This window comes from Rhea pennata, chromosome 27, assembly GCF_028389875.1.
Source record: "Rhea pennata isolate bPtePen1 chromosome 27, bPtePen1.pri, whole genome shotgun sequence".
Classification (NCBI taxonomy): Eukaryota; Metazoa; Chordata; class Aves; order Rheiformes; family Rheidae; genus Rhea; species Rhea pennata.
In genome coordinates this window covers 3501898-3528785 of record NC_084689.1, presented here as the reverse complement: position 1 = coordinate 3528785, position 26888 = coordinate 3501898, and the positions used below count along the sequence as shown (strand labels likewise).

At 41.3% G+C, this 26888-nt stretch overlaps 2 protein-coding genes and 1 long non-coding RNA gene across 6 annotated transcripts; 2 read left to right on the top strand and 1 right to left on the bottom strand.

Moving 5' to 3' along the window:
- Window positions 1–2258: 2258 nt before the first annotated feature.
- Window positions 2259–18685, bottom strand: LMNB2 (lamin B2). 3 transcript variants are annotated; one of them, XM_062596063.1, is made up of 12 exons: window positions 18398–18685; window positions 13451–13587; window positions 12541–12697; window positions 11743–11868; window positions 9351–9521; window positions 7325–7450; window positions 6900–7120; window positions 6354–6642; window positions 5741–5848; window positions 4944–5063; window positions 3373–3474; window positions 2259–2373 (listed from the first exon to the last, which is right to left on the bottom strand). In XM_062596063.1, the coding sequence occupies exons 1-12, from the start codon at window positions 18596–18598 to the stop codon at window positions 2332–2334; spliced, it is 1800 nt and encodes a 599-aa protein (XP_062452047.1). In that variant the 5' UTR covers window positions 18599–18685; the 3' UTR covers window positions 2259–2331. The 3 variants fall into 3 exon arrangements, with proteins under 3 accessions (XP_062452047.1, XP_062452046.1, XP_062452048.1); XM_062596062.1 differs by lacking the exon at window positions 2259–2373 and having other exon boundaries at window positions 3214–3474; XM_062596064.1 differs by lacking the exon at window positions 2259–2373 and having other exon boundaries at window positions 3388–3474; window positions 5772–5848.
- Window positions 18686–23477: 4792 nt separating this feature from the next.
- RPL36 (ribosomal protein L36) lies at window positions 23478–26712 on the top strand. 2 transcript variants are annotated; one of them, XM_062596157.1, is made up of 4 exons: window positions 23478–23560; window positions 23649–23743; window positions 25803–25937; window positions 26581–26712. In XM_062596157.1, the coding sequence occupies exons 2-4, from the start codon at window positions 23651–23653 to the stop codon at window positions 26668–26670; spliced, it is 318 nt and encodes a 105-aa protein (XP_062452141.1). In that variant the 5' UTR covers window positions 23478–23560; window positions 23649–23650; the 3' UTR covers window positions 26671–26712. The 2 variants fall into 2 exon arrangements, with proteins under 2 accessions (XP_062452141.1, XP_062452140.1); XM_062596156.1 differs by lacking the exon at window positions 23478–23560 and having other exon boundaries at window positions 23567–23743.
- On the top strand, window positions 23750–24900 carry LOC134151539 (uncharacterized). The gene is made up of 2 exons (XR_009960872.1): window positions 23750–24178; window positions 24290–24900. It is a non-coding gene; the product is annotated as an uncharacterized LOC134151539 (long non-coding RNA).
- Window positions 26713–26888: the final 176 nt, after the last annotated feature.

Sequence of the window (26888 nt, the reverse complement as noted above, 5' to 3'; positions counted from 1 at the left end):
ATTCAAGCTGCCTTTCTAGCCTATACTCTATAGAGAAAAATCACTGGGGAAAAAAAAAAAAAAGCAAATGATTCTCCAGTGAACTACACATTCATTGCTTTAGTATTTAAGTTACAGGACAATCTTAAAGCAAAAAAAAAAAAAAAAAAAAAAAAAAAGAAAAAGAAAAGGCAATCTGGAAACTGGCCAGTGTAAACAAACAAACACACACATGAAACATTACAAAAATGTATTATAGAAGCTGTGGGTCAGAAAGGAAAACGCTGTCCAGTGGCTGGAAGGTGCATTGTAAAGACAGTTTTACATTGATTGCATTAATTTGCATAACAACAGATTTAGAAAAGGTAATTGCTAATAATATGTCTGAGAAACATAATTTCACTAGATACATATTACAGAGGCATGATTTACTACATATTTAGCCTTCTACAAGGTGGGAAAAATGACATTAGAAAAATGGCCAAGTTATCCCATTATTCCAAACAGCCAAATCTTCCTACTGCTTTTTCCATAATGAATCTTCTGATTATGGATTAAAACATAATTCTAAATTTGAATAAATATTAATTTTCAGTAATTCAATTATCCCACTCAAGTATTTTTGAACTTCTGAAGAGTAGGATCTTTATTTTTAAATGACAAAATAAGTCTAAGCTTAAAAAAAAGTAACTTTCCCACCCTACTTGCATTGCAGAGCCATCAGTCAAAGCCACTAAACTGACTTGGTAGGTTATATCTGTCAGTCATAATATTGTTCAGAGAACATAACATCCAAAAGCCACCGAAAACATCCAAACCTGTAGCTTGTTTGATGAGTCTAAACTATTTGAATAACCAGATCAGAGTTCAGGAGCGCAGTTAACAACAGGATTCTATGCTGGTATCAAGCAGTACCCAAACTAACATTTGCTTATAACTTTAGCCAATACACTCTTTGGAGCAGTCAAGTAGTCTTCTGTCTTTAAGGTGCACTACTGCATGAATAACCTTCCAGGAGGCAAGAGTAGCCTCCACAGAAATACAGCAGAGGAAACCTTAAGCTAAAGGGACACCATCAGACAAAATACATCGTATTGAAATTAAAAAAAAAAATGCTATCAATAAAAGCATTCTTTATAAAAAGCATTATTCCCTTTGTTCATTGTTAGAGTTTACTCTGAGCATTTGAATGATGTAAAACAGTGGTTATGTTCAAAACAGTAGTTCCTGTTATCTTTAATAAAAAGGCATTAAAATATTTCTGTTCTATTTTGCAAATAGTTTCTTAAAATATCTGACAATGTCCCTTTAATAAGAAAAGAACGAGCTGCATCTAGCTCTGATTCAAAAAAAAAAAAAAAAAAAAAAAACACATTCACATGGGATAACCTTTAAAACCAGATTTTGGCAAATCATTGCCAAAAGTAAAAATATTTTTAACATCTAAAATCCTAATCATTCTGTTTAATGCCAAATACATCAAAAATACTAAGCCATGATACTTCACATTGTGACTACTGTACACCACAACTTGCATTTACAATTTAACAAGGTCTCATTTGTGACAGTGCCAAAATTCCCCAAAAATACAATAGCTAAAATTCTGGTTTTGACAGTTCAATACATTAAGATGGTGTCTATCTTCAACAAGCAGAACTCATCGTTGTCCACCTGCCATAATAATGATAAGGAGCTAAAGTTTTGACAGGATTAGGAGGTCTTTACCATCAGCCTGTCAAATCCTACTTTGACTAAGAAAAATGTGCCATGACCCTGAGCCGAGACCTCTCTAAAACACAGCTTCCCTTTGTCACTTCCATTGGTGGAGCAGCATTTCTGATGAATTTGGCATCTAATTTTCCTAAGGCGGGCACCGCTGAGGATACCAGTAAGACACTACTATTTCTTGAAGGATGGAGGAAGCACTATCTTGAGTCTCTCCTGAGGCCGTACACAAATTTTTTCAAACTCTTACTTTTTGGTAAGCTATCAATGTTATATGTGCATCAATTATAGTTTTACCATAACCTCAAGAAGTCCTGTCCTATTTTAGCTAAGAATTTCTTTTCCACTGCAGCTTTGTACATCAGACATTAAACTTTGGGCAAAATGTAGTATATAGTGCTTTCAACAAAGAGGGAAAAATAAAGCAATTGGTTAAAAATTCTGGCAGTTTTGTTCATTTAAGGTTTTTTGTTTGTTTTTTTTATAAAAATGTACCAAGGAGTAAACTTTAAAGAAATCAGATGATACATATAAAAATAGTTTTCAGTGGCTCTGGAGGGAAAAACAATTAGCAAAAAAAGAAAATAAAAGAAAAAGTAGCAAATAATAGTTCTCTTTTTTCTTTCTTCACATCACTGAGCATCCTCTAGAGGTTGTTCTGGGATCCCCCTAAAATAAGACACACACAGTTTAACTCAACTATATTCTTACTAGCTCTTTGCATTATAAGTCTAGGCTCTGGTTATCATCGCAGTTGTAAAAGCATTCTTCCTAGTTCAGTTTGATTCAGAGATGCTGCTAAACATAGAGAAAGCATAGCACGAATCATGGTCTACTGCCAGAATTTAGACATGGAGGCTAATGCAATGATTCTTTTGCTATCTGTATCAGTGCTGGCAGCATGGAAATCAGCCACGCAAATTCTAGAAAACCACAACAACCATGTGGGCTGGTCACTGATCAAGAGAACCAATTGCTCAAGTTTGAAGAAACTTCAATATGTTTTCTAATAAAGGATTTCTCCTTTTCATTCTGCCAACTGATGGTCAGTTATTTCACAATATTTGACTAAGAGTTATGGAAGTATAGAGATGATGTTAAGGGAAAATTAAGTTTATTTCAAATATAACCATTATACACTATCAGAAAATAAACCAATAAGCTGGGATTTGCAACAATACTCCCCCTTTCCCAGTATTTAATGGTTTTATTCTCAGAATATTTCCTCTGTTTAGAGCAAGAACACCATAGACTTTTTTTTACAGAGAAACAAACACAGGAACAGAAGGAACACTGACTGCTAAAACTAATCTTACTAACCATAAAAATAGTTTAAGTTATCTCAATGCTGTAAATCTGTGATCCATAGGATATTTTTATATATACCCTGGCATCCAGACCTGATGTTAGCCACCGCTTGAACTGTACCTTTATTGATTCACATAGATCTTTCTAAAAGAATTTGCTCAGTGTTTATTCTCTGTGCACCGTAGTAATGCTTCGGGCCTGCAGGTTGTTCCAACATCACCCTCTGCAGACACCCATTGGAAAAATGGAACAGAAAGTTCAGAGCTGACAAAAGTTGAAGGGGCCTCCACAGTCCAATACCTGATTAATCCAGCTGACTAGACACAAGTTAATCATCTGTTTTTTAAACCATCTTATTACCTGCTGGTTGAAGAGGTCTTCCTCTCCAAATTCTGCTTCATCCTCTTCCTCCTCATTCTCTCGCATGACTACTGATTTAGTAACACTTCTTACTGCAACTTCCTACACAAATGGACAGATAAAGAGCTGGTCAGTATTCTAGCTATCTCTCTTGAGTTTTTGCTGTATCATCAACATAAACCCTCCAAACTTCAATAGGGGTATTAAAGCAACATCCTCAAGATTCAGCTTACTAGTTTTGTAACCAAATAACTGGGTAATGCTTTGGAAACCTCAAACACATTCCTGTTTCTATTCACCAGAAAGCAAATTCATGTACTTTAGCCTAACCAATTTGCTTTTATTACCTACAGATCTGGGATGAAGTAGGTTGTTTTGTTGTGCTTATTACTTTTATACAATGTGATAGCAGACCCAGCTAGGAGCTGTCTGAAACATACTAGAATACAAGAAACTGAATTCAAAGTTTCTCAATATGACTGCACAGGACTAAGGACCTTCATTATTTCTAATTGTATTCTGTATCAATAGTCCATATCAGTCAGGACTATCCTTCAAATCAGGCACTAAAAGGAATTTTAAAATCCTAGGAAACTTCCTTTATTAGAATAAGAAATGCTAAAAATAATTTAGTAAACAAATTCTTCTGAAGACTTGCATCCTTGAAATTGGAAGTGCAAATTTGTACTTGGAGAAAGTTGCCCTAAACATACACTTCCAAGCAGAGATACTGCAAATAAATTCAAGCCCTTTCCCACTGTGGTTGAGATTTTTTCAGATACTTGTTCAATTATTTTTTCTATTGGAAGAGTCAGTTTGCTTTCCACTCGTACAAATGATTCTCCCTCCTACCTTGTCCTGTGCTGCTGTTCCTACACAAAGTACTTCCACAGAATTGCCAGCAAAAAAAGGTACTATGAAAATTGATAGAATTCTGGTCTGTTTCACTTTCCTATTCCTACCAGACCACTGAAATTAAGGCATATATATGAATAACAGCAAGAGCATGATCCTCCCTTGAAGGAGTCTTCTTTAAAAAAAAATAATAAATAAATAAATAAATAAATAACATTCCCTGAAGAAAAATCATTTGTGGGCAGAAGTAGGACAATGCAGGATACGCAGAAGCCTGTGCCAAATGGAAGCTTCCGATATAGTCCCAACACTGAAAAGACTGCCATCTTTCTGCATTCATATTATTTATGAATATAAATCCCATGATATGTGAAGCACTAAGTACCATAATTTTGAATTGCCAGCGCTACTTTTTTGCTCTCTTCTACACAAAACACATAGGAAAATTTCAAACAAATCCTCTATTGATATGAAAGTTTCTTTAAAATAGAAAAAAAAAACTCTATGAATGTGATCAGAATGATGATCACAGTTCTCTAAACTCTCCTAAAAATCTCTTAATACTTATAGATATTTAATTCAGTGTTATAAATCCTACTCTAGAAGACAATAGTGGAATCTTAAAATAATGATCTTTTAAATGCATTTTTAAAAGTTTGGGATATGAGCCAGCCCACAGCCCTTCCTTCCCAGCCCTTCCTAGAAGCACAACCTACCTCTCCATCAGAGTTTACAAGGTATGTGCGGATATTTCCTCCGGTGCCCCAGCTGCTCTGATTCTTCCACACGAGAACAGAAGGGGGGCTATGAGATACACCTGCATCTGCACCCCAAATCTAGTGAGAAAGACAGCTCTTACTAGCTGTTTGCAAACATTTTATGTTTAAACATACAAAACCCCTTTTTCTCTTCCTTCTCTCTTCAGTTTTGTTTTCAAATTCTAATGGCAATTTTACCCTGCTGTTACCTAAATTGTTACTTGTAGGAAGATAACTTTCTCAGTCTACCAAAAAAAAAAAAAAACCGCCCAAAATAAAAGCTATAATCACAGTTAGAGAAAAAAGAAATTCATCTAATATTTCAGTCATCAACTCTTTTCTGAATATAGCAGCTTCTCTAACCACAGTCTCAGTGACTGCACTGTATGGACTAAAGACATATAAAAGATCAAATTGATACACATACAAGCTGCATTATAGGTATCTAATGCAACTGATACTTCATTAGAAATAACAGGAATGGATCAAACGAAAGCTATTTTTTTCTACTGAAAAGTTATTTGCTGTAGATTGAATATAAAATACAAAATTCCAGAAAAGAGCTGTTCTATTATAATTAAGGAAGAGAACCTCTAGTCTTAAATTGCTAATATGGAAATCTAGCTTCTATTTAACATTTTTAGAACCAGAGTGAGACCCTTGAGAGTAAAAGTTATACACCAAATCAAGCCATACTAAATGCCAGATTTACAACTGCCATAACATCAACAAAAGAGTATGTTTCTGTGACTTACTGTTACAGTCTGCCCAGCCCTGAGGACATACTTGGGAGTAAATTTGTAAGCAATTTCTTCTCCATCTCCAATTTGTCTCTTTAATCTCCAGTTACCCAAGGACTGATCCTAATGGAGAGAATTAAGTTTATTTAGGGTCAGCAAAACAGAGCTAACAGGCAGGTGTCACAGTTCTCTCATTCTTTTTACTTATTAAAATAGTGTAAATGTAAACTTATTTACATGGTTGTTAGTCATTTCCATTCTAACTTGAAAGCATTTTTCTATACCCAATGATAATGTAAAGTGCAAGTCCCATAAGGTCACACAGCAAAGATTTAAACAACCATTTCTTTTCTTGTAGTAAGTTCTGCAAGATGTAGTGAGACTGCTTCCTTGAACAAGGTACAAGCATGCATGTGTTTAGACATCTTAGACACAAACTATGTTCTCTTCATGCACAAAACATTACACTAGCGCTAGCACAGAACTGCCAAAATTCCAATGCCACTGTCTTTTACTGCAGGATGACACATCTTGAAATGCTGCTCTTCCTCTTGTGCTAAAAAAGGCTGCATAACATCTACATTTAGCTCTTCCTTCATCTTTTTCTAGGAATTCTACTGATACTTACCTTCTCTGAATTGTTCTTAAGTTGCACGTATTTGCCCTCCAAGTCTATCTCTTCTATGCTGATACTTCCGGTAGCTGAAGCTTGCTGGGACATTTGGAAGCTACTGCTACTACTGCCACTAATACTTCCAGTGCCAATGCCACTTGTCCCACTGCCTGAAAGTTCCTCTGCTTCAATCCGTTTTCTCTTGCCTCGGGAAGAGCGAATAACTGAAGTACTGCTGCTGCTGCTGCTGGAGGTAGCCCGAGAGACTGTAACACGGGATGAGGGACTTGGAGACAGCTTCAACCTGGGCACAGTCAAATATGCATTTTAATCAAATGAAAGAAAACTAAGTTACATTTTTTTTTAACTGATCTAGAGAACTACATACAAAAATATGCCACAAGATACTCGGCACAAGTGTCCATGCAGCATACTGAGGTGTAAAGCCAATATGACTTCAGTGAACCAAAATTTGGACATTACTGCTCAAACGGGAAAAAATCTAAGTAACAAAAATAACAGCTGCTGGTCTTAACAGAAGCATGTGGCATCTGTACCTACCTTTCCTCTTCTCCTTCCAAGAGTTTTCGGTAAGCACTGATTTCCATGTCCAATGCTAATTTAACATCAAGCAGTTCCTGGTACTCTGTAAGCTGCTGCTGCATCTGGTCTCTCATTTCTGTCATCTCTCGCTCCTTGGCATCTAGCATCTTCCTGAACTTATCCCGCTCTCCAGCCATCATTTCCTCCAATTCACGAATGCGATCTTCTGCTGCACTAGCCTAGGAAGACAGATCAATGGAAAACTCACATGGCATTTATGTGGATTCAGCAAAAAAGCTCAAAATTCACCTTCCACCCAAACTAATAACAAACACCCATCCCTATAAATTTCAGAAAGTGTAAATAGGATAGTTATTTGAATACCTCCAAACATTACAGAGCTTTAGAGATATTAGAGATAAAAGCAAATTTAGTCCTCTTGCCTGTTTCTGAAGGCCAGAAAGCTGATAGCTGAGAGATTCTATTCTCATGCGAGCCTCCTTCAACTCTTCTCGAGCTGCACCAGCAGCTTTGTCATTTTGGTCAGAGGCAAGTTTGGCATTCTCCAGCTGGAAGACAAGTTTTACACAATTCACTTGTATTGAGTTAGATGTCCTGCAAATATCACATGATAAGAGAACAGAATCACAGAGTGGTTGAGGTTAGAAGGGACTTCTGGAAATCTAGTCTAGCCCCCCTGCTACAGCAGGGTCACCTGGAGCACATTTCCCGTGACTCTGTCCAGATAGCTTTTGAATACCTCCAAGAACGGAGGCTCAACAACCTCCCCAAGTAACCTGTTCCAGCAGTCAGTCACCCTCACAGTAAAGAAGTTCTTCCTTTTCTGTCAATAAGGACTAGAAGCAATTTAATCTTAAATTATTTTAAAAGGCAGTATGAGATAGGTTTACGAACAGAATTTGTAACAGCAGGGAAATACCTTCAGGACCTAGAAAAATCTATTTCAGTCCTATTCCTTTGTTCCATGCTTTAGTAAAAGTAGACCTTGCTTGTGTTATTAGAGAAAAAAAGTGCATTATTCCTTCCATTACACATGCAGCTCTATTTTACTAAAAATTGAGGTTCACGTAATGACACTATCTGTCAGTTTGTCATAAGAACAATCATTCTGGGTCAGATCAAAGGTTACCTGGTCTAACAGTTCCCTAAATGCTCAGGGACTAACCTGAATAAAATAGTATTTCATTGGCATGCTGTCCCAGCTGGCTGTTTGCAACTCAGGGACCTCCTCTGTCAGAGACAGTATGTTGGTGCTTAATATCTCTTGGATATTTCAAGCAGGAATTTCTCTGCTTTTTGCATCCATGTGGCATGGATTTTATGTATAAACAATGAAACACAATCTCCTTCTGCTTGTTCTGAACCTGCTACAGGAGAGTTTCATTAACTATCCCTAGATACACTGAAAAACAGTAAACAATCATCCTCATTCTCTCTCTCCATGCCATTCCCATTTTAGAGATATCTACTGTATTTCCCCCCTTCTCTCCAGTCGCCTCTTTTCCCAGATGAAGCATTATATGTTTCTCCTGCAGAACTTGTCTCACATTTTTGATCATTGTTGTTGGCCTTCTTTACATTATTCTGCACTACCTGATTCACAAGAAGGACTAGAACTACACACAGCATTCCAAATGACATTCTGCCACTGTGGCAGAACAACACCTCTCATTTTGTTCCTCCTTCTTTTCCTAATAGCTCTCAATATCCATTTTGTTTGTTTGTGTTGCTAATTTCATACAAGGAACAATTTTCAATTCTAATGGCCAGTTTTAACCAAATCTGACAGAGCAATAAGGGAGGTTAAAACCGATACATTTTAACAAGTTTAATCAAAGTAGAAAGCTAAAAAAGCATCTTTTTTCATGCCTTGAGCTCAGTAATTCTACTACACTCCAGGGAATTCAAACAGGAAATAAACAATTGTGTGCCCCAACTGCTGGAATGGTTCCAGTCAAAACATCCTTCTAGGTAGCCACAGAGCTTTATGAAATGAATTTTCATTAGCTTCACTGTTCACAGAACTCTGGAAGTCCCGATGCATGCATTGGAACTGTCCAAACCATCTCATTCCTCCAGGTAGAGGCAGTATCAGTTCCTAGAAACAGCTTATTACACTGCATTGAAGGCTCCTCCAATACCTCCATTTTAGAGAAAGAGTTTGATCTATCAATATCAAGAAATAAAGTTTAGAACAGAAGACATTGTAAAAACAGCTGTGTGACACACCATTCCTACTCCGTCCTCCTCAGTCACCAGCAGTGTCATGATGTCTCAAATTGCCATTCCTGGCTATTCTTACCTATTACTTTTGACTGTCACACCACTGAATCAATTTGCACACAAGCACAGGAGGCAGCATTTAACTGCCAAGACAAAGCTTGTTCAAATTACAGTTACTTGCCTCCTTAAAGACAGCAGGACTGATGAAATGTTTCTCTCTCTTACCTTAGCCTGATAAGTCTGCTCTAGCTCCATTTTGTACAGTTTGACTTGTTCATCATGTTGATTTCGTAGATCCTCTAGGGCCTGAGCCATTTTGGATTCATACTCCTGCTGGCGACTAGTGTCTACCTCAACCAAACGATGTTCATGCCGTTTTCTTGTTTCCCTTATTTCCTGCAGGCATGAAAAAGGGGACAAAGTTGCACATTAGGGCAAACAGCACAATCTATTTCATTTAGTCCAACATCATTAAAAAAAAGCTTCAATATTCTTAAGAATTACTGCATGTATTAACAGATGCAAACTACCTTTCTCATTTTGCAGGAGATTATTCATAAAGGTGATTCAACTTAAAAACAAGTTTTAAGGTATCCACATACATTTTAAGTAAGGTGCCATTTTGTGCTACAATAATCAAAAATGGTGGATGCTGAAGAAAAAATGAATTTCTACACAGCAAAGAGATCCCATGTGCTGCAATAAAAAGCCTTGCTTTGTCAATATACACACATACATTACGATAGCAAACAGTCTCTAAGGAGTCAAATAAAAATGAACCTTTCGTGACCATTAAGAAATTGATCATAACAGTGAGAAAGTGAATCTTTACATTTCACTCTTCAGCTTAAGCAAATTCTCTCTTTTTCTATAAAATGCATGACTACTACTCATTAGATTTTCATTACATTCGCAATAAATTAGTGACTCAAGCAAATCCTTTATAGTCTTTTCTAGAAGACAAATACATTTTTTCTGGTTAGAGTTTGTGCTGAGAAAGTTTTCATTTTTTGAGAAGCATGAACTCTCAGTGCTTAGAAAACCGATCCCAAACTAGTGACATAAGACATACTCATGGACTTACTCATGTTGAGCTGTGCAGACCTCGCCACGCCTGAATGCATGGTATGAGAAGGAAGTCATTTCTGCCCTCAGGGGAGGATAAACAAGAGAGTGGCTGTGATTCTTAGCAGGATGCCTTAAGCATGGTCATGATGCAGAAAAGCAGGCAAGAGCAGCAAGACTTGCTTTGTATGCCTAAAATAGGGTCATGGCAGGCTAATACAAATTCAGAACTACTTTATATGTTGCTTTGTAAAAATGCTCTACATCTATAAATAGACTCTTAAAAATATACTCTTCTACTCAAAGCAATATGCCCTGATGTGATCTTGAAGAAATTTTCTCTTCCGTGGTAAATTTTTATGCCAAGAAAACCAGCAAGCAGCAGTCTGTCAGTAACTGTAGGCAATGATCCCTTGAAGGCCACAAAAATATCATAGGGCATCATAGAGCGCCAGGTGAAGGGCTGAGCTGATCTAGCAGTTCACCACCACTAGAATGAGCAGGTTTTATTTTCCACACTCAACTATAATTTTAAACTCTAGTGGAGCTTTGAACCTTTCACTGAACTAAATGAATTCATTAACCTAAAGGAAACTGATTCCTTCTTTTCTTTGGTGTTTTGAATCTGACCATACAGGAATCAAAGAGCCAGTACAACTCAGGGTGATCTACCTAATTAGTTTCTCTGCCCTGCTCCAGTCCCTGTCTTTAGCCACACAGTCCTGTCCTTCCCTTAATTGAGCTCAAGTACTCATTTGATTCTGTAATAAGACTTACCTCAGCCACTAAATTGGGGAAAAAAAAAAAACTCTACAAAACCAGAAGTTTTTTTTACCAGCTTATCAGGCTTAAATGGTTTTAGCACATCATAGCCAAACACCAGAACTAGGATGAGTGAGAGGAGGGAAAGGAGCACATGGCAGTTGCTCAGCAGCCAGCAATTGGATACATTCGGGCTGCAGAAGAATCAGAGACCAGAAATGACTTTCACAAGATGGAATGAACCGATAGAACGCTTTGCTACTGGTACACGAAGAGGTCAAACTACCTTTTCCCATTCCCCCCAGTTCCCATCTATGCATTCCTACTATTCACTTTATGAAAACTTCAGTCCTCATTAGAAACATTGTGAGCCACTCCAACTCACTAAACTGTCAGAAAACTACCACAGCAAGAAGCAGGGTAATTGCCCACAGTTCTGGTCAATGAAGATAGGTCACAGTGAGGTCCAGCAAGCACCAAAGCTAGTACAGATATGGGGCAGGGCCATGCAGCCAGGTGTGGAGAAGGGGAGCAAGGCTCCTATTCTCACAGCAGTGAGCTTAGCTGCCTGTGCAACAATACTCTTGTCACTAGGTGCTAATGCCAGCTCTGCCACTAATTTACCATGCAATCCTTGCAAAAATCTTTTAACTGTTTTATAATTTAATCCATTTACAACAAGGACAACAGTATCGACTTTTCCAACCCAGACTTGTTAGCAATTGGTTATAGACAATTTGAACAACAGTTGCATAAACAAAGGAAGATGAATTTACTAGGTCAATAATACCTCTTCAAACACATTCTTCCTGAAATCCAGATCCTCTTGTAAGCTCTGGCACCGATTCTCCAGGTCCACACGCATGAGTGTCTCTTTCTCCAATTGCTTCTTAGCAACAGCATGACCATCTTCAGCCTAGTAAAGAATTTAAAAAATAAAGATTTAATTTTGACTGAAACCTTACTTTCCATCTGCAAGCACTTTCTGGTCTTTGACATCCTCAGTCCAATTATTCACGACAACAAATTTAATTGCAAGCCATTGCTTTTCCAAAAAGCAACAAAAAATTATGTAAGTATAGGTATATATGCACTTAGACTTATCAATATTTAAAATAAGTTTCATGCTCATACATCAACTATTTCAAACATCAGAGTATTCCAATGCATGAAAATGGAACTGAGGATTATTAATTCCTCAAGCATAGAATGTTGAATATTATCCTTTTTCTTGCAGGCATAGTCCTACCGGATACTTAAACTCAAGTTTTAAAATGTGGGACTTCACAAAGAACAATATTAAGTAAACTGATATCTCACTGCAATCACATACCAAGAACTTTTAAATAAAACTTTTGACTGGGAATTTTTCAAAAAGACTATGTTACTTTGGGTGTTTTATAGAGATTTAACTTCAGTTTTATATCCAGGAGGCAGATATAGGTTAAGCAGTAAGTGAGCTGGAGATCTCTCACACTGTTTAATTCAGGAGCAATGATGTTCAGTCTATAAACTGACAGAAAAACAACAAATTTTTACACGACACATCCTTTCTAATGCTAAAGCCATAAAACATTCATTGTCACACCTTAGCAAGCTGGGCACGCAGATCAGCCACTTCTGCTTCTAGAGTGCGTTTTTCATTCAAGACAGTATTGAGTTCTGCTTCACTTCTGTGGAATAGCACTTCAAGATCCTTAATGCGACCTTGAGCCACAGAAAAATCTGCATCTTTCTTTTTGTAGCTGAAAAAAAGAAAGTTAACTGTATTTACAAAGGTGTGCACACACAGCTTGTGTATAGTAACAAAGTGTCTAACTGTAACCAAGACATCCACATTTTGTTACAGTTACAATCCCTTATGTACCACCAGGTGGCTCCCAGATTAACCTGCAACTGCAGGAACGAAAATAAGCCAAAAAAAAAAAGTTTGTACAATGGGTTGTAAATATATTTACTCAGTAAAAAAAAAAAAAAAAAAAAAAAAAAAAAAAACACATAAGTCATGGGCAGAAAAGTAAAAACAAGCCAGATCTGACACCTAATGGATGACAATAAAGCTACATTACACACCAAGTGTAAATAGTATTTTTTTCATATTTTTTTTTCATTTTGAGCTGCCCAGCACATTTTATTGGTAAGATTTATCACTTTGGATGCAGCCCCTGAGGAGCAGAACACATACAGCTCCCAAAGAGATTGCTAAGCATTCCTAGTGCTTTTTACTTGATGCCCAAACTCATTCCTCTATCATGAATGTCCACATAGTATAAATAAATCCATGTACATACTAGTCTGATTATTTGCTCTAACTAGTTGTACAAACAAGCCAAGGAATTTCCCTCTGACAAGGCTGAATCTTCTCATTGAACTATAACAATTCCAAAAGATGCCCACTAAGTCATTTTAAGAAGCATCGGTAGTATTGTTCACACTGCAGATATTGCCAATTTGCATTTTTTTTTTAATATAACTACAGCACACAGGACTTTCCTTACCTTTTGTTGAGCTCTTCAAGTTCTGCTCTCAGTTTTCCTATTTCAATCTGTAGTCTGGCCCTCTCTTTGGCAGTTTCATCCAGGACTCTTCGAGCATCAGCCAGTTCAGACTCATAGAGACTCTTGATTCCACTCACCTAAGGTTAATGGAAAATAATCATTTAGATATGAGAACATCCCAGACCAAACATCAAAGAACCAAGACAAAGCACCAGGTTTTACTTAGCTTTCTTCATATGATCCGATATGTTGTTTAAGAATGCTGTATATGGAAATATTTTGAATTAACACACACCTATAGTTAAAAGTAATTTATTTCGAGATTTATTTCTTATTCCCAGTTGAACATAACATACTGCATGTCTGAAATGCACAAGTCTTCTAAAGAGCTAAACTGAAGTGAATGAGTAAGTCCTATTATCAGATCTTAAATCATTCTCCCTCATTTCCAATATTGTTGGATTGCATTTGCAGCATCATAATACGCAGCTTAGAAACACCCAAACAACAATACTCTGAATTGAGAATAGATACTTAATGCAATTTCTGTCTACAGAAAAGAAAGCTATACTGAGGTAAAAACTGCATGATGAAAGCCATTTCAGAACCTACTGGTGAAGACAAAACCAAAGATTCTGCTTCTTCAATAAAAATGACCAACTTGCATTTTCTGAATAACCAGCTGTGGTAGCTTAGTATGTTTCTTCTCATACAGCATGTTAACTTCTGCTCTGACACTATTTGAATAACAAAGACAAGAAGGAAACATATTGCTCCAATTCAGTCTGATGTCTTAACAAAAAACCCATTTTTACTAGCATTTTAAGCTAATCCTGTGAATAGAGGGAAGTGACTGAAACACAGCCACACATAGCAGCTTCTAGCACAGGGAAGCAGCAGTCAGCTGGGAGCAGTAACACCTTCAGTCACTGCAAGAAATAAAAGAACTCATCAGAACTTTAATAATGGGAAATAAAAAAGAATAAGAATAAAGTTGACAGAAATTTTATATGACCAACTTAAACTGGAGGACAATTCAAAGACGTCATTCTAAATCATAAGAAAACTGTATTTTGTTTATTTTGATATTGGGATGGGGAAGAGTAGGTTAAAAAAAATGCCACCAGCCCAAATAAACTAGGCTAGTATTGTAGTATTGTATACTTGACAAGACTTTAATCTGTAAGTTAGGTGCAGGTGCTGTGCTGTAACAGCACCTGCTGGCCCTCAGCCGGTAGCCTAGCAAAGGGGCTTTTCTATTTTCAAAAAAACTGAGCCATGAAACATTAATGTGCAAAATATAAATGCATTCCCAGTAGAATGGGCTCAGTATGTTCTCCTTTCACTCATGTATGGACAGAGGAAAGGCTGTCAGCCAATGCTGTCACACAGACTCACCAAGAATATCTGCCAGTGCATGGCCACTCTTTCTTCTGATGTGGTCACACAAAATCAGGTTTTTGAAACGTCTGCTCAGGGCCAGGCACTCACAACCATCAACACCACTAAGAAAGGTAGTTTATTAACAACTATTAATATTATCGCACTCTTCCAAACAAATCCGGGCACATATATTCACATAGTTGAAAAACAGCTTCACAAAGGTGTATCAAGTGACACAGCACAATCTTAGCAACATCTGGCATCTGAGGTCACAGGTTTTAGAAGCATGGAGATAGCAAGTGAGCAACCTTCAGATACCCAGGCTCTCAAGAACAATGAAGATAGTCTTTACATATCTTCACCATCACCACCCAGGAAATGTCGCCAGTACCAGAAGACCATTTTACACCATGCTGTGGAGGCTATAACTATGGCTGAGGGACCCAGCACCCACAGTAGCATCTGAACACATTTTGCAGGCAGCAACTAGACAGCACCAGATCCACACATCTTTGTCACGACAGTGGCTCTGCTTACTACAGGTCGTACGTGTGAAGGCGATGGTAGCTGCAGTGAATACTATAAAGAGAATGGAGGAAAGCTCTGGGAATAGTCTTTTCTTACCCCTTCCACTACACCTCTTCCCAACCTTACATATCAGGTGACACCAGACACAGTGAGACTAGTGCCAGCCATATACCAGAGGGAAGGAAAACAACGGGATGAGCTCAGCTTCCTCTCTAACATAAGCTAAGCTATACAAGAGGACCTGAGCAAGAGAATGAGGACAATTATCAGTTCCCCCAGATTTCCAAGTAAAATATTTCTTGTGTTTTTCTGAGGGCTCCCTACAAACAGTTTTCTTTCTCTAGAGCCCTACTGCACACAAGTAAATGTAAAACAGCATTGGATAGGGTTAGAAAAACAGAAAGATTTAGAAAAACAGAAAGTTAAGCCTATAATTTGTACAGGACTGGAGACAGATCCTGGCTTCTGTAGAGTTCCCTTTTTCTGACAGTAAATGGGGAACAGCCTTGTATTCCTAAGGCACAAGTTACTTTGTTCCAAGGCCATGATGCAGCTAGTCTTTAAAATTGAGAAGGCTGCTCAGGAAAGTGGTTGCTTTCTTCTCATTCTCTACTGCAGAGTAACAATTAAAAAAGTAGCAAGAAAAGGACTCAGTGATCAGGTAATGATCAAAGTATCTCTTGGTAAGTCTCTTGTGGAGCAGTGATTGTGATACTTGCCTGAATATAATCAATAATACCTCTCTCAACCACAAGCAATTCACCTGAGCCACAGTTTTGAGAGCAAGATCAAAAATATGCCAGTCCCTTGCGCCCACATGTGGGTAAAAGGGAGATGTCCATGATGGTCTCATCCCCGGCCCTTACTGGAACAGGGATATTGGAAGATACTGTCTGACAAGCAGTGGACAAACACCCTTCCCATGATACTGTCCTCCTGACTACTGCTTTTCATAATAGCTCCTAATTTTTTACACCATCATAACCACCATGCCTCTGAAGCAGACTGCTACACATCACAGACATTTAAATCAGATCATTCTTAAGTGATTTATTTATTGGGAAGCAGAGATAGAATAGCTGACCTAATGAGTACTAAGTTAAATAAATTTAGTAATGATTGTGAAGAGGTGAAAAAAAACAAGTTTCATCATCTGTAACAGGCCAAGATGGTTAATTACATGTGCATGTTAATAAATACAGAAGGTAGAAAGCAATTTAAAATGCATATTCCTTTCTGTACTCTTCCAGCCTCCAACAACCTACAACTTAAAAGCTCTCTGAACCAGATATTATTCCTGTTTAAAGTATGATTTCACATAAGACAAGTGATGTGGGCATGCTTTCTGTTTAGAAATATCAAGCTATTTCGAAAACATAGAAGTTATATTGTTAAGTGGTTCAAATAGACTTCAGAGTGCTTGAATCCTGGAAGTACAGAATACCAAGTAGGCAGATCACTCCAAAACAAGACACTCTCGTATTTGGTCTGCTTCAATAGAACTGCAGTAATTCACACTCTCCTCCTGGTACTCCTAGTACTCTGTGAGTGTGTGTATGTATGTATATATGTGTGTACATATATAATATAACATATTATAATATATTATATATATACACACTCATACATAAAGCAGCTACACAGTGGCAGTCCTTTTCAATTTGTAGTAGTCTTTTGCATCAAAACAAGTTACCAAGCAGGTAGCTACAAGGCTTTCCACAGATATTTAACTCGATCTGAGAGGCGGGACACCTTACCTTGTAGAGTGCCTCCAACAGATGGCCAAGTAGGGGGTTTTGACTAGTACAGGATAGGTGAGACTGTCCCCAGCTGGGTCACTGACTACATCCTTCCTCCATATGGGAAGGAGAGTCCTGGGGGAAAGCAGATACAGCAGAACAGGGAAAAGCAAAGCATAGCTTAGAAAAAATCAAAAATCAAAAAAAATGCATGAGCCAGTTTGCCTCCAAGACCACAGAAAATGGCCCAGAACCCCTGTCATGATCGGGACAATTAGCAAAGAGTAATTCACACTAGAAGGACATATTTAGTTCTGGAAGAGTTAAGCAGGATATTTTTTTCCTGTAAAAAGCAATGTTTGCCTAAACCTTTTCAGATTTTTCATCTTACCACATCAGCAGTCAGGGCAGGAACCATAAAGAAAAGGTAACATTTAAGTTGTTGCAGCTCACAGGATACATGTGCTCACCAAGTGGGGTCAAGCACACCAAGACCACCAGTACTCAGCCTTCACTGGTTTACCCGTGATAAGGGAACACGCTACAGATTATAGCAAAGAAGTAGCCCACAGCAGAACAAACTTGCACAAAATCTCAGAGGACACCGAGTACTTCATCAGCAGCAGGAACTGGAAGATCCAGTGAACCAGATCTTCCGTGCTGCAAGCCCTACCTGTACAAAACAAGCGCAGTAGCTTACAATTTCAGTCACAGACCCCAATGCCCTCACTCCTGAAAAGGGCGCTGCTCTCATGCCTCATCCTAAAGCAACGACTCCAGCACAACCAGCCTGCAGGCGCAACCAGCCTTCCCGCTCCAGCCCAACTTCAGACACGGGGTTTGCACCAAACACATAAACTGTCACTCTGTATCGATACAGGCCCGAGCCGAGTTCAAGTGTCACCAGGAGCCTCTTTGCCCAACCTAGCGGCAAAGAGCCCCGACAGCCCCCACGGGGCCATTCAGACGCACACAGACTGCCACAGACTCCCCGCAGAGACACCGAGGCTCCGCCCGGCGCCGGCAGCTGGGACGGGAGCGGGACGGCGGGGCACAGCCGGCACTACCTGCCCCAGGACGCTCCCGAGGCGGGCGGGGACGGCGCCGCGGGCTGCGCACGGCGGCGCCCAACCTGGCTGCCGTCCCGCGGCCGCTCCAGCGCCCGCCTCCGCGCCCGGCGGGCAGGCGGCGGCGGGAAGGGGCCTGCCGAGCCCGGCCGCGGCTCAGCCCCGCGGGCCGCAGAGCCCCCAGCCCCCGGCGAGCGCCAGCGCGGCCACCCTGGGCCCTCCAGCCGCACCTCGCGAGTGGTGACCTCCTCCTTCTCGGAGATCTTCAGGAGCAGCCGGTCGTTCTCCAACTCCAGCGCCCGCACACGGTCGATGTAGACGGCCAGGCGGTCATTCAGCTGCCGCAACTCCTCCTTCTCCTGCAGGCGGGAGATGCGAGTGGGCGACAGCGGGGTGCCGCCGGGGGTGCCGCGGCTCGGGGTGCCTGACATGGCGCTCTCTCGGCGGGCAAGCGAGCAGCGGGCTCATTCAATCCGGCCGCACCGGGGGAGGAGGGAGCGCTAAGATGGCGGCCGTCGCCTCCCCCCACCGCCGCGCCGCCTGGGAAATGAAGTCTCGGCGCCAAGATGGCGGGTGCCGCGCCGCAGGGCGTGCCGGGAGGTGTAGTCTCGGCCGACGCCATTTTGTGAGTGTAGTGCGGTGGCGGCGGCTGCGGGACGGCCGCGCTCCTCAGGGAGCCCGGGAGCCTCCCGCCCGGCCGCGCTGCCTCCGGGCGCTCCTTCGCCCCTGTCCTGCTGTAGGCATGGGACAATCGGCCCCCCCGGTCCTGAAGTGATTCTCCCTCCAGAGGTTCAGTTCGGGCTCTGCTGAAGCCCATGAGCTCATGAAAAAAAAAATCCAGTAAAAACGTAATTGTACAATCATATGCTTTGATTAGAAGAGGCACATTAATGACAAGTAATGCAGTGCTGCTAACTCTTACAATTTTATTGAAAGCTTTACTACATTTCTCTTAAACTCTGTATTTTCACATTAGTTATCTAAAACTTTGTTATAGAGCTTTGTTTTCAGTTCTTCGTAATTTTGCCATGCTCTGCTGTTAGTACTGAAAATTTGTAGGCCAATTGTCTGCTGCTTGCTCACATTGATAGTGGGGAGTTTCAGGAAAAAAAGCCTATCAGCTATTTGCTAGGGTGAATATTTAGGGCTCCTATTTTGTAGATGTTAGAAACTCCTTCCAGTTTTTTTCCTGAGAAGTTGTATGCCTCCTAGCCTTCAATCAAGGAACAAACATACGAAGTATGTCTCAAACTGAAAACCCTCAGATTGAATGCAGGAATTCTGGACATTCATAGTCTGTTCTCAGTGAATAGCTTTAAGTCCTCTTGCAAATGCTGCATTTCTTTAGCAGCTGATCCACATTTTCACCTGAAAGAACCTGTTTAAAATATGCATCTGATCTGAAGTAAGTCATTTGGGCTTCTTCCAGAATGCAGCTCATCTCACCTGGGCTCAGGTATCTGTCTTAAGATAGACTTGATTGTTTTTTTGGCTATCTGCTCCAAAGACAGTTGAGAGCAGGGGTTTCCAGAAGGCTGTGAAGCCTTGGATATCGTGGGCTTAACCTGGAAGGAGTTCATGGAAGATAAACAAAATGAAAGTGAGCATACAGATCAGTACGTGTCATTTCTATTGGCATTTACTCCCCCTCGGTATTTTAAGAACAGTGTTTTATTATCGAAAAGATATTCTTCATCAGTGATAATATAACCAAGTCACCGTATGATATACAACCCAATGTGAAACTCTGACTGAAATCATGAACAGTTGTCTTTGACTTGAATTTGAAAGGGAAGAGGAAAAAAGAGACTACAACTCCCAGAGTGCTGCGGCTTCTTCACGCCAGAGGAGACGGCTCGTTATGCGCCCTCTGCCCGCTCGAGGCTCGGAGCCGCACCGAGGCCAGCCCAGAAGCCTCGGGAGCCTCCTCCCTCCGCATTGTTTTCCTCTGAGTCTCTCGGTTTGAAGCACAGTGCGTTTTTTGAATTTTGGCGCCTGCCTGCAAACTGTAAACCAACTGCTCCTGGAGCAGCTCCAGACCCCAGCCACATGCCTCTTGTTGGAATTGCTGTGATGTGTGTGCTATGTATCTTTTGAAATACAGTTGCTTCCCCTCAGGCAAAGCACAGGAGTACTTGTAAATGCCAAGCCATGCACTTACCATGAACTTTTTGCCTCCCAGTGTCTACCGTTTACAACACCAGCATATATGTGGAAGATCAGTAATAAAATTTGATTAGATTAAGCCAGAACAAACTATTTTTGGAATTCTGAAAGCCTCTGTATAAGCATTTTTGGGTTAGCTCATTTCTTCTTTCATGGTGTGCCGCTACACCTCACTCATCTGTCACATTTTAGAAATTCTTTTAAACTCTTTGCTGCATTTTGTTTGGTAATGTAATCCAAGTGTAAATCCAATTTTCCATTAAGCTTTGCCCAAACTCAACTATTCTTTTTTTTCAGATTTTTTATATAATATCTTACAAATTTGGTATATTTCGAGGTATTTTTTTCTTACCTTCTAATGTTGCCAGTTATTTTCATAGTACTGATATCAACTATGTCACAGCAAAATCTTTTCTTCTAAATATACTTTCTGAACTATCCCTCCCTCAAACTTGCACTGTTGAGCTGTAATTTTATATATATATATATATTCATCCTTGTCATCAGTCTCCTCTCCCTGTTGGCTGAACTTTTATGTTCTCTTTTTCTGTCTCTGCTGGAGAACAGAGAACACCTTGGGGACAGGATGGGGAAAGGATCGACTAAGTAAGGGAAGTGTAAAGAGATAAAAGCTGAGAGCCAGCTAGACAACTGCTGCTTTAGATGCAGTATAATGCATGCTTTAGTCATGGAATTAGCATCTGTTCAAATACTAGTCCTCTTGGATTGCTCTAATGGCATGTTTTAGTATTGAACCAGTCATTCATCTCTAATTACCATTTACTTTCTCATTAAGAACCTTGACAATTCAGTGCCACTAAAAACATTTAATAATAAAACTCTCTCTCTGCTTTCAGAAGGTAGAATTGACTTGTTAGGAGTCCAAAGATTAAAGACTCTGCAGTCAGCTAGGGTGGCCCCAAGTTCTCAGTGCTCCATCAAGTTCAGGTTTCCTCAAAACACAAGCAAGCCACCGATCTTTCAGCCATTTGGCAGTTGGGAGACTAGTAGAGGAGATTGAGGACTGGTGCTAAAGTACAATTTCTCTGAGTTCACAAAGGTTACTTTATCAGCCTGGAGCAATCTCAACTCTGTGTCTGCTCTCAGAATCAGGTAGACCATTACTACTCCAGCGGACCTATGGGAGGGGAGTACACCCATATTGATATTATATAAAACTTTGGCACTGATCTCAAACACTCCTGAAAACAAACCCAGTGGGTTTTTTGTTTGTTTGTTTTGTTTTGTTTTTTCCCCCAAAACAACCATTTGGCGCCTTATTTTCAAATCTGCAAACCAACTGCTGCTGGCTCTGTGCCCATCACCATAGAGCTATCTACATATTTTCCTCCCTCCGTTGCTGTAACCTGTTACATACCCCATGTCCTGCCAGGCTGACTCACCCTCTGTCATGGTCTCATTAGGGAAGGGATTTCAATTTTATTCTCTTAAAAAATAATCCAGTGTGGTAGGAGCTCTGTTCTTCAATGAAGTAAGGTTAAAGCAGAAAGCTTTGGCTCCCCTTTGAAATATAATTAACCTGTTGTACAGTCGCATTAGAACTACAGTGTGCATCTGGGAGTGCTGACATTCCTTAAGGTAGAGCCTCTCTCAAATATAGAGCTTACAGTGTAAATACATATGAAAGGAGAGAAAACAGGTCTGTGGACATAAAGAGGTGTGTGTGTGTAAGTTGAGGATATCATGTAATTAATAAAGAGGATGAAAGGAATGCATTCTGCAATTCCAAAGTGCAGTACACCCAAGATCGCAAAGTATTTTACACAGGGTTATCTATCAAGCTATATAATGAAGAAATTAAAATGGCTATGAAGTTTACTCAGTTAATGTTTGTAAAGTTTGTTGAGCTTCCTGCAGGAATTCTGTGGACCTAACTCACTGGTCCTAGCAGCGAATCTGTCTTGCTGGAAATAATTTTTTTTTCCAGCCTACAGCTGGTGACAACATTGAGGTGCCAGAGCATGGGCATCAATTCTGTTACAGTCAAGAGGGCCTGAGTGGCCCTTTAGGACCTTTTTGTACTGAAATCTGATCATAGCCTAATGTGACCAGAAGGAAATGAGGATTTTATTCCCGTCACCCCAAATAACAAGCCCGTTCACCCCTGGTATATCAGGGACATTATCACCTCAGTTTATCACAGCCCAGTGCAGCTTCCACCTCTGTGAGTCTTAACAGTGTGGACAAGTGCTCTGAAGGGGCCTGCAATACCACAATCATAACTTAGTAATTCTGTCACATGCCAGGGCTTCATCAGTCTCTGGGGATTTACTCACACCAGGGAATGATATCCTAGCCCCCAGCATAATCTCCCCGCTACAGTGTATGCAGCTCAACACCGGTATGTGTGAACCCTGGGGCAAACTTGGACATGTTCTTGATGCCCCCTCGGGGTCTAGCACTGCACTGGTGTTTGTCACGGAGAGTGGTCTATCTGAAAGTACCCCCAGACACGTGAGACTTTGACTCTGCCCAGTTCTAACCGATGACATTAATCCACTATGCACTGCATGATAAGAAAGCAGTAGCAATTATTGCAATTAGTGTGTTAGAGACGGCCGTGTAAGCTTTTGTGGGTACTGTGAGATACTTCTCACCTCCCTCCCCCGAGACGACAGAAGAGAGGGCACTGACGAGGTGCCAGGCATCGCCAGACAAGTGTTTGGATCAGCCCTCTTTACACACCACTGCTGCTCTCTCGCGCCTTATCCCCCTCTCTCCTCACGTTTGTTCCTCCTCACACCAGCTCGATCCCGCCCTTTCCCCGCCTTCGGGTCCTCCCCGAAATTCATAGTTGGACTGATTCCAGTTATAACTGGACTGATGGTTTCTCAAGGGAAGCTTTCATTCAGGAAGTAGGGAGGATCCTTAGAGCAGCAGGGGCGAGGGGCGCTCAGGAGGGAGAAGCCTGCCCGGCCCAGAGGGCGCTGGGCGCTCTGAGGGGAGGCGGCTGCCATGTCTGCCCGTGCGCGCCGAGGCGCTCCGCGGTGCCTCCCCCCGCCCCGGCTCTGGGCTGCCGCGCTGCCGTGCGCGCGCAGGGCGCATGCGCGCCTCCGCCTCTATGGTCATCGCGTGAGCTAGAGAAGCCGTCTCCAGGCGGGAGGTCTGTGTTTTCGTCATTCGTCGCGCGCGGAGGAAGGTGCTGTCCCGGCGTTCTCCGCGCGCGCTTCCCTCTTCCGGCGTCGGCGCCATTAGCGGAGCAGGAGGTGAGGGCCGGCGCCGGTGGGATCCGTGCCCATCCGCGGCGCAGCGCGGGGGCCGGGGCCGCGGGCGCTGACCGATCTGTCCCCGCAGGCATGGCGATCCGCTACCCCATGGCCGTTGGCCTCAACAAGGGCCACAAGGTGACGAAGAACGTGTCGAAGCCCAGGCAGTGCCGCCGCCGCGGGGTGAGTGTGGGGCCGGCGCGGCCCCGTGAGGGGCTCCAGCGCCCGGCGCGGGGGAGCCGCGGCGGGCTGGGCGGGGAGGCAGGTGGAACCCGGCGCTGTCACTTCGAGAAGCCGCGGCTCTGACGGGTTTTGAGCCGTAAAAAGCCAGCGGGCGAGCTGGGTTCAAGCTGGGACCCGCCGCTTTTACCTCTTGTTCCTTGGCCGGCATAAGATGGGGCACAAAGCGACCTGATACCGCAAGGAAAAAAACTTCTTCTCTGCTCGCTTTCCTGTTTCCCGTAAGTGGAAGGAAGAATGCACGAAAAGAAATGAATTAGCCGCAGTTTGTAACGGCTCAGGACTGTGCTCAGGGAGACGAGGTGCAGCGTTGCAGCCTTCCAGGAGGATGGTGGTACTCTTCAGGTCTCTCCCGACTGCCGAGGAGGGACAGTGAAGGTGTGACACCGTGCGCTGTCCCGTAATAATGTGGCTTAAATAAGCTTCCAGGCAGTGTGGAGCTGGGAAGAGTGGTGGTCATTTGCAGGATATTTTGAAATATAATTCTAGCACTTAATGGAAGATACAAACTGCCTGAAGGCAAGATGGATGGCTGTCTACAGCAGCAGTCAGGGTAGGAATTGAGTCTTTTGTCTTTGGCTGGATTGCACAAATAAATACATGCTTTGAATACTTTTTCCACCCGTGGTCTGAGTACAGTGCTGCTACTGAGCTGCAGTGAAGATTGGGACCAGCAGAAAATATGCAGGAAAACAAAGCTTTTTAAAGGGTTGGGGAAGCTAGTTTTGTAGACACCAAGGGAAAGGGCTTTAAATCATGGCAGGTTTTAAATTTGTGAATGTGGGTGTGGAGTTAAATAGCTGGGTGCAGGAGAATTGCCAAGGGAGCAGTCTGTAATGAAAAGATGAGATGGATGTGTGCCTTAAATGGAGTCAATGAAATAAGAAATGTACTGAATGTTTTCTGAAGTCCTTTTTAAGTTACTTCTGTTGGTAATGGCAACAGTTATGCCCCCATGCAGTTTGCACAATAATGGCAAATATAGGGAGTTACCAGGGTTCAGTGAATGTGTGTTAACATGGGATATTAATTTAGTTTGCATCTTTTATCTCACATTAAATGCTGTGATTAAATTAAAAGGATTTAATTGAGATGCATAATGACATAGTCTGGATTTCTTGTGGTCCTAAAAATAGGTTTCTAAAAAATGTTTGTCCCTAAAGCATGAAAAACACCAGATACTAAAATGCATGAGACTAAGCATGGCTCATCTGGATCACTGTTCTGCTTAGGGGATTTGACTCCTCTGAGACAGGCTAATAGCATGTAATTCTGGGGTTTTAGCCCAGAGTTTGCTTCAGCCTCTTGCAATTCAGTTCTTCAGGAAGATTTTTTTTTTGCCTTTTTCTTGTTTCTTTTGTTGTTTTTCTCCTTCCTTTTATTTGCTTTTATTTCTAATTCCTTAATTGCATCTGAGTACAGATAATTATACACATACTGGCTGCCTACGTGCTTTTCACAGTTGTTTGTGTGATGTTGGATTTGTTTGTGTATGTGAAATGCTGCTGAGCAGCACATTTGAACTCCTCAGTTTGTTGAAAGTCTTTTTCTTTTTTTTTTCTTTTTTTTCCTAAAAGCTCTAGGCATCACCTCTGATGTCTAGACATGATTAACAAAATGGGTTGGCTGCTTGCAGGTGACTGAAGTATTAACTGGAAGCTTTTGAGTATAAATCAAGCACTTGGGTCTTTCAGCAAAATGTCTCACTGCTGTCTGGTTAGTGTGGTACTTGAAGAACAAACTCTATGTGGCTGTGGTAGAGGTGCTGGTAAAAAGTCATGTTTAGTTATCCTAAAGCTTGCAGAGCATTTGAAAAGGATGCAGTGATTCTAGTACTTGACAAAGGAATGGTTTTGCAGCCTGAGTCTAGCTTTTAGGCAAATGCTGTTTTTAAATAGGGATCTAAATGCTATGTGTGAATTATAGCTACTTTGATTGAGAGCTGGTTAAACTAGCACTTAAGTTCTTTGAACCTGAATCTTTTTTTTTTCCCTTCCCTTAGCGCCTGACCAAACACACTAAGTTTGTGCGAGACATGATCAGGGAAGTCTGTGGCTTTGCACCCTATGAAAGACGTGCTATGGAACTGCTGAAAGTTTCCAAAGACAAACGTGCTCTGAAGTTCATAAAGAAACGGGTAGGTGAATCTGACATCTTAATGAAGATGCTAAAAGCTCTTCTAGTTAATCGTCTGTTTTCTATCATTCCTTAAGGAAACTTTTTAGTTATTTTTCCTGCTTTTCAGTGGTTCAGACAATTATTGGTCTGACCTGAGGGAGTTGAAGGGAGAGCTCCTTGGGCTGGATGGGAGTCTGGAGGTGAGGAGGAGATGGACTTAAATGTACTTTGCTGGCAAGGCCCTAAGCTACAGTGACCCAGAATCTGCATTGCTATTTCTGTATTTGCGAATCTGGTGCAGGAAATACAAGATCAGTACTGACAGAGGTGGGATATCATTAACCAACTGACTTGAAACACCAGGTTTTTGCCATAGAAGGTAGCCTTGATAGCTGAGTGAGTTGTTTCTCTCTGCTCCTTCTGCCCACTTCCCTCCCACACACCCTGAAGAAAACAAAAATTGAGTAGGAGTACTACTGAGATGTGATGGAAAGTAATTCCTAGCTGGCTGTTTAAGGTTGAGGGTGTTAAAGTCCATGCTTAGCAGAACTTTTCTATCTGAGTAGAGCATCTTCCACTGAATACTTGAAGCATACAAGACATGGTGTTTCACCTGTTCTCTACTGGAATGAATGCTGACTGCACTGCTTTCCTCTCTGCAGGTTGGCACTCATATTCGGGCCAAGCGAAAGCGGGAAGAACTCAGTAATGTCCTGGCAGCCATGAGGAAAGCTGCTGCAAAGAAGGATTGAGCTGTGCAGTCTGTAACTCAATAAAAGTCCTTTCTCACAAAAGCAGTGCAGTAGCAGCTATCAGTACATTTCTGTCAGTCTGTAGGAAATGGGGTGGTCCTGGGGTGCTGGTTTGGGTAAAGAGGTGTTACGGGTGTTCTAGGTAACCTCACCTTTCCTACCCTGTGGGAAGGGTGAATGCCCAGGAGGTGCAGCTGGTGTTGCTGTGGAGAAGCACA

Coding starts and splice junctions, on each gene's coding strand:
- LMNB2 (XM_062596062.1), bottom strand. CDS start 18,598: ATGTCAGGCACCCCGAGCCGCGGCACCCCCGGCGGCACCCCGCTGTCG. Junction 9,522..11,742: donor GGAAGAATGTGTTTGAAGAG/GTATTATTGACC, acceptor TCATGCCTGCAG/GAAATAAGGGAAACAAGAAA. Junction 7,451..9,350: donor AGCAGACTTATCAGGCTAAG/GTAAGAGAGAGA, acceptor CTTGTCTTCCAG/CTGGAGAATGCCAAACTTGC.
- RPL36 (XM_062596157.1), top strand. CDS start 23,651: ATGGCGATCCGCTACCCCATGGCCGTTGGCCTCAACAAGGGCCACAAG. Junction 23,744..25,802: donor GGCAGTGCCGCCGCCGCGGG/GTGAGTGTGGGG, acceptor CCCTTCCCTTAG/CGCCTGACCAAACACACTAA. Junction 25,938..26,580: donor TGAAGTTCATAAAGAAACGG/GTAGGTGAATCT, acceptor TCCTCTCTGCAG/GTTGGCACTCATATTCGGGC.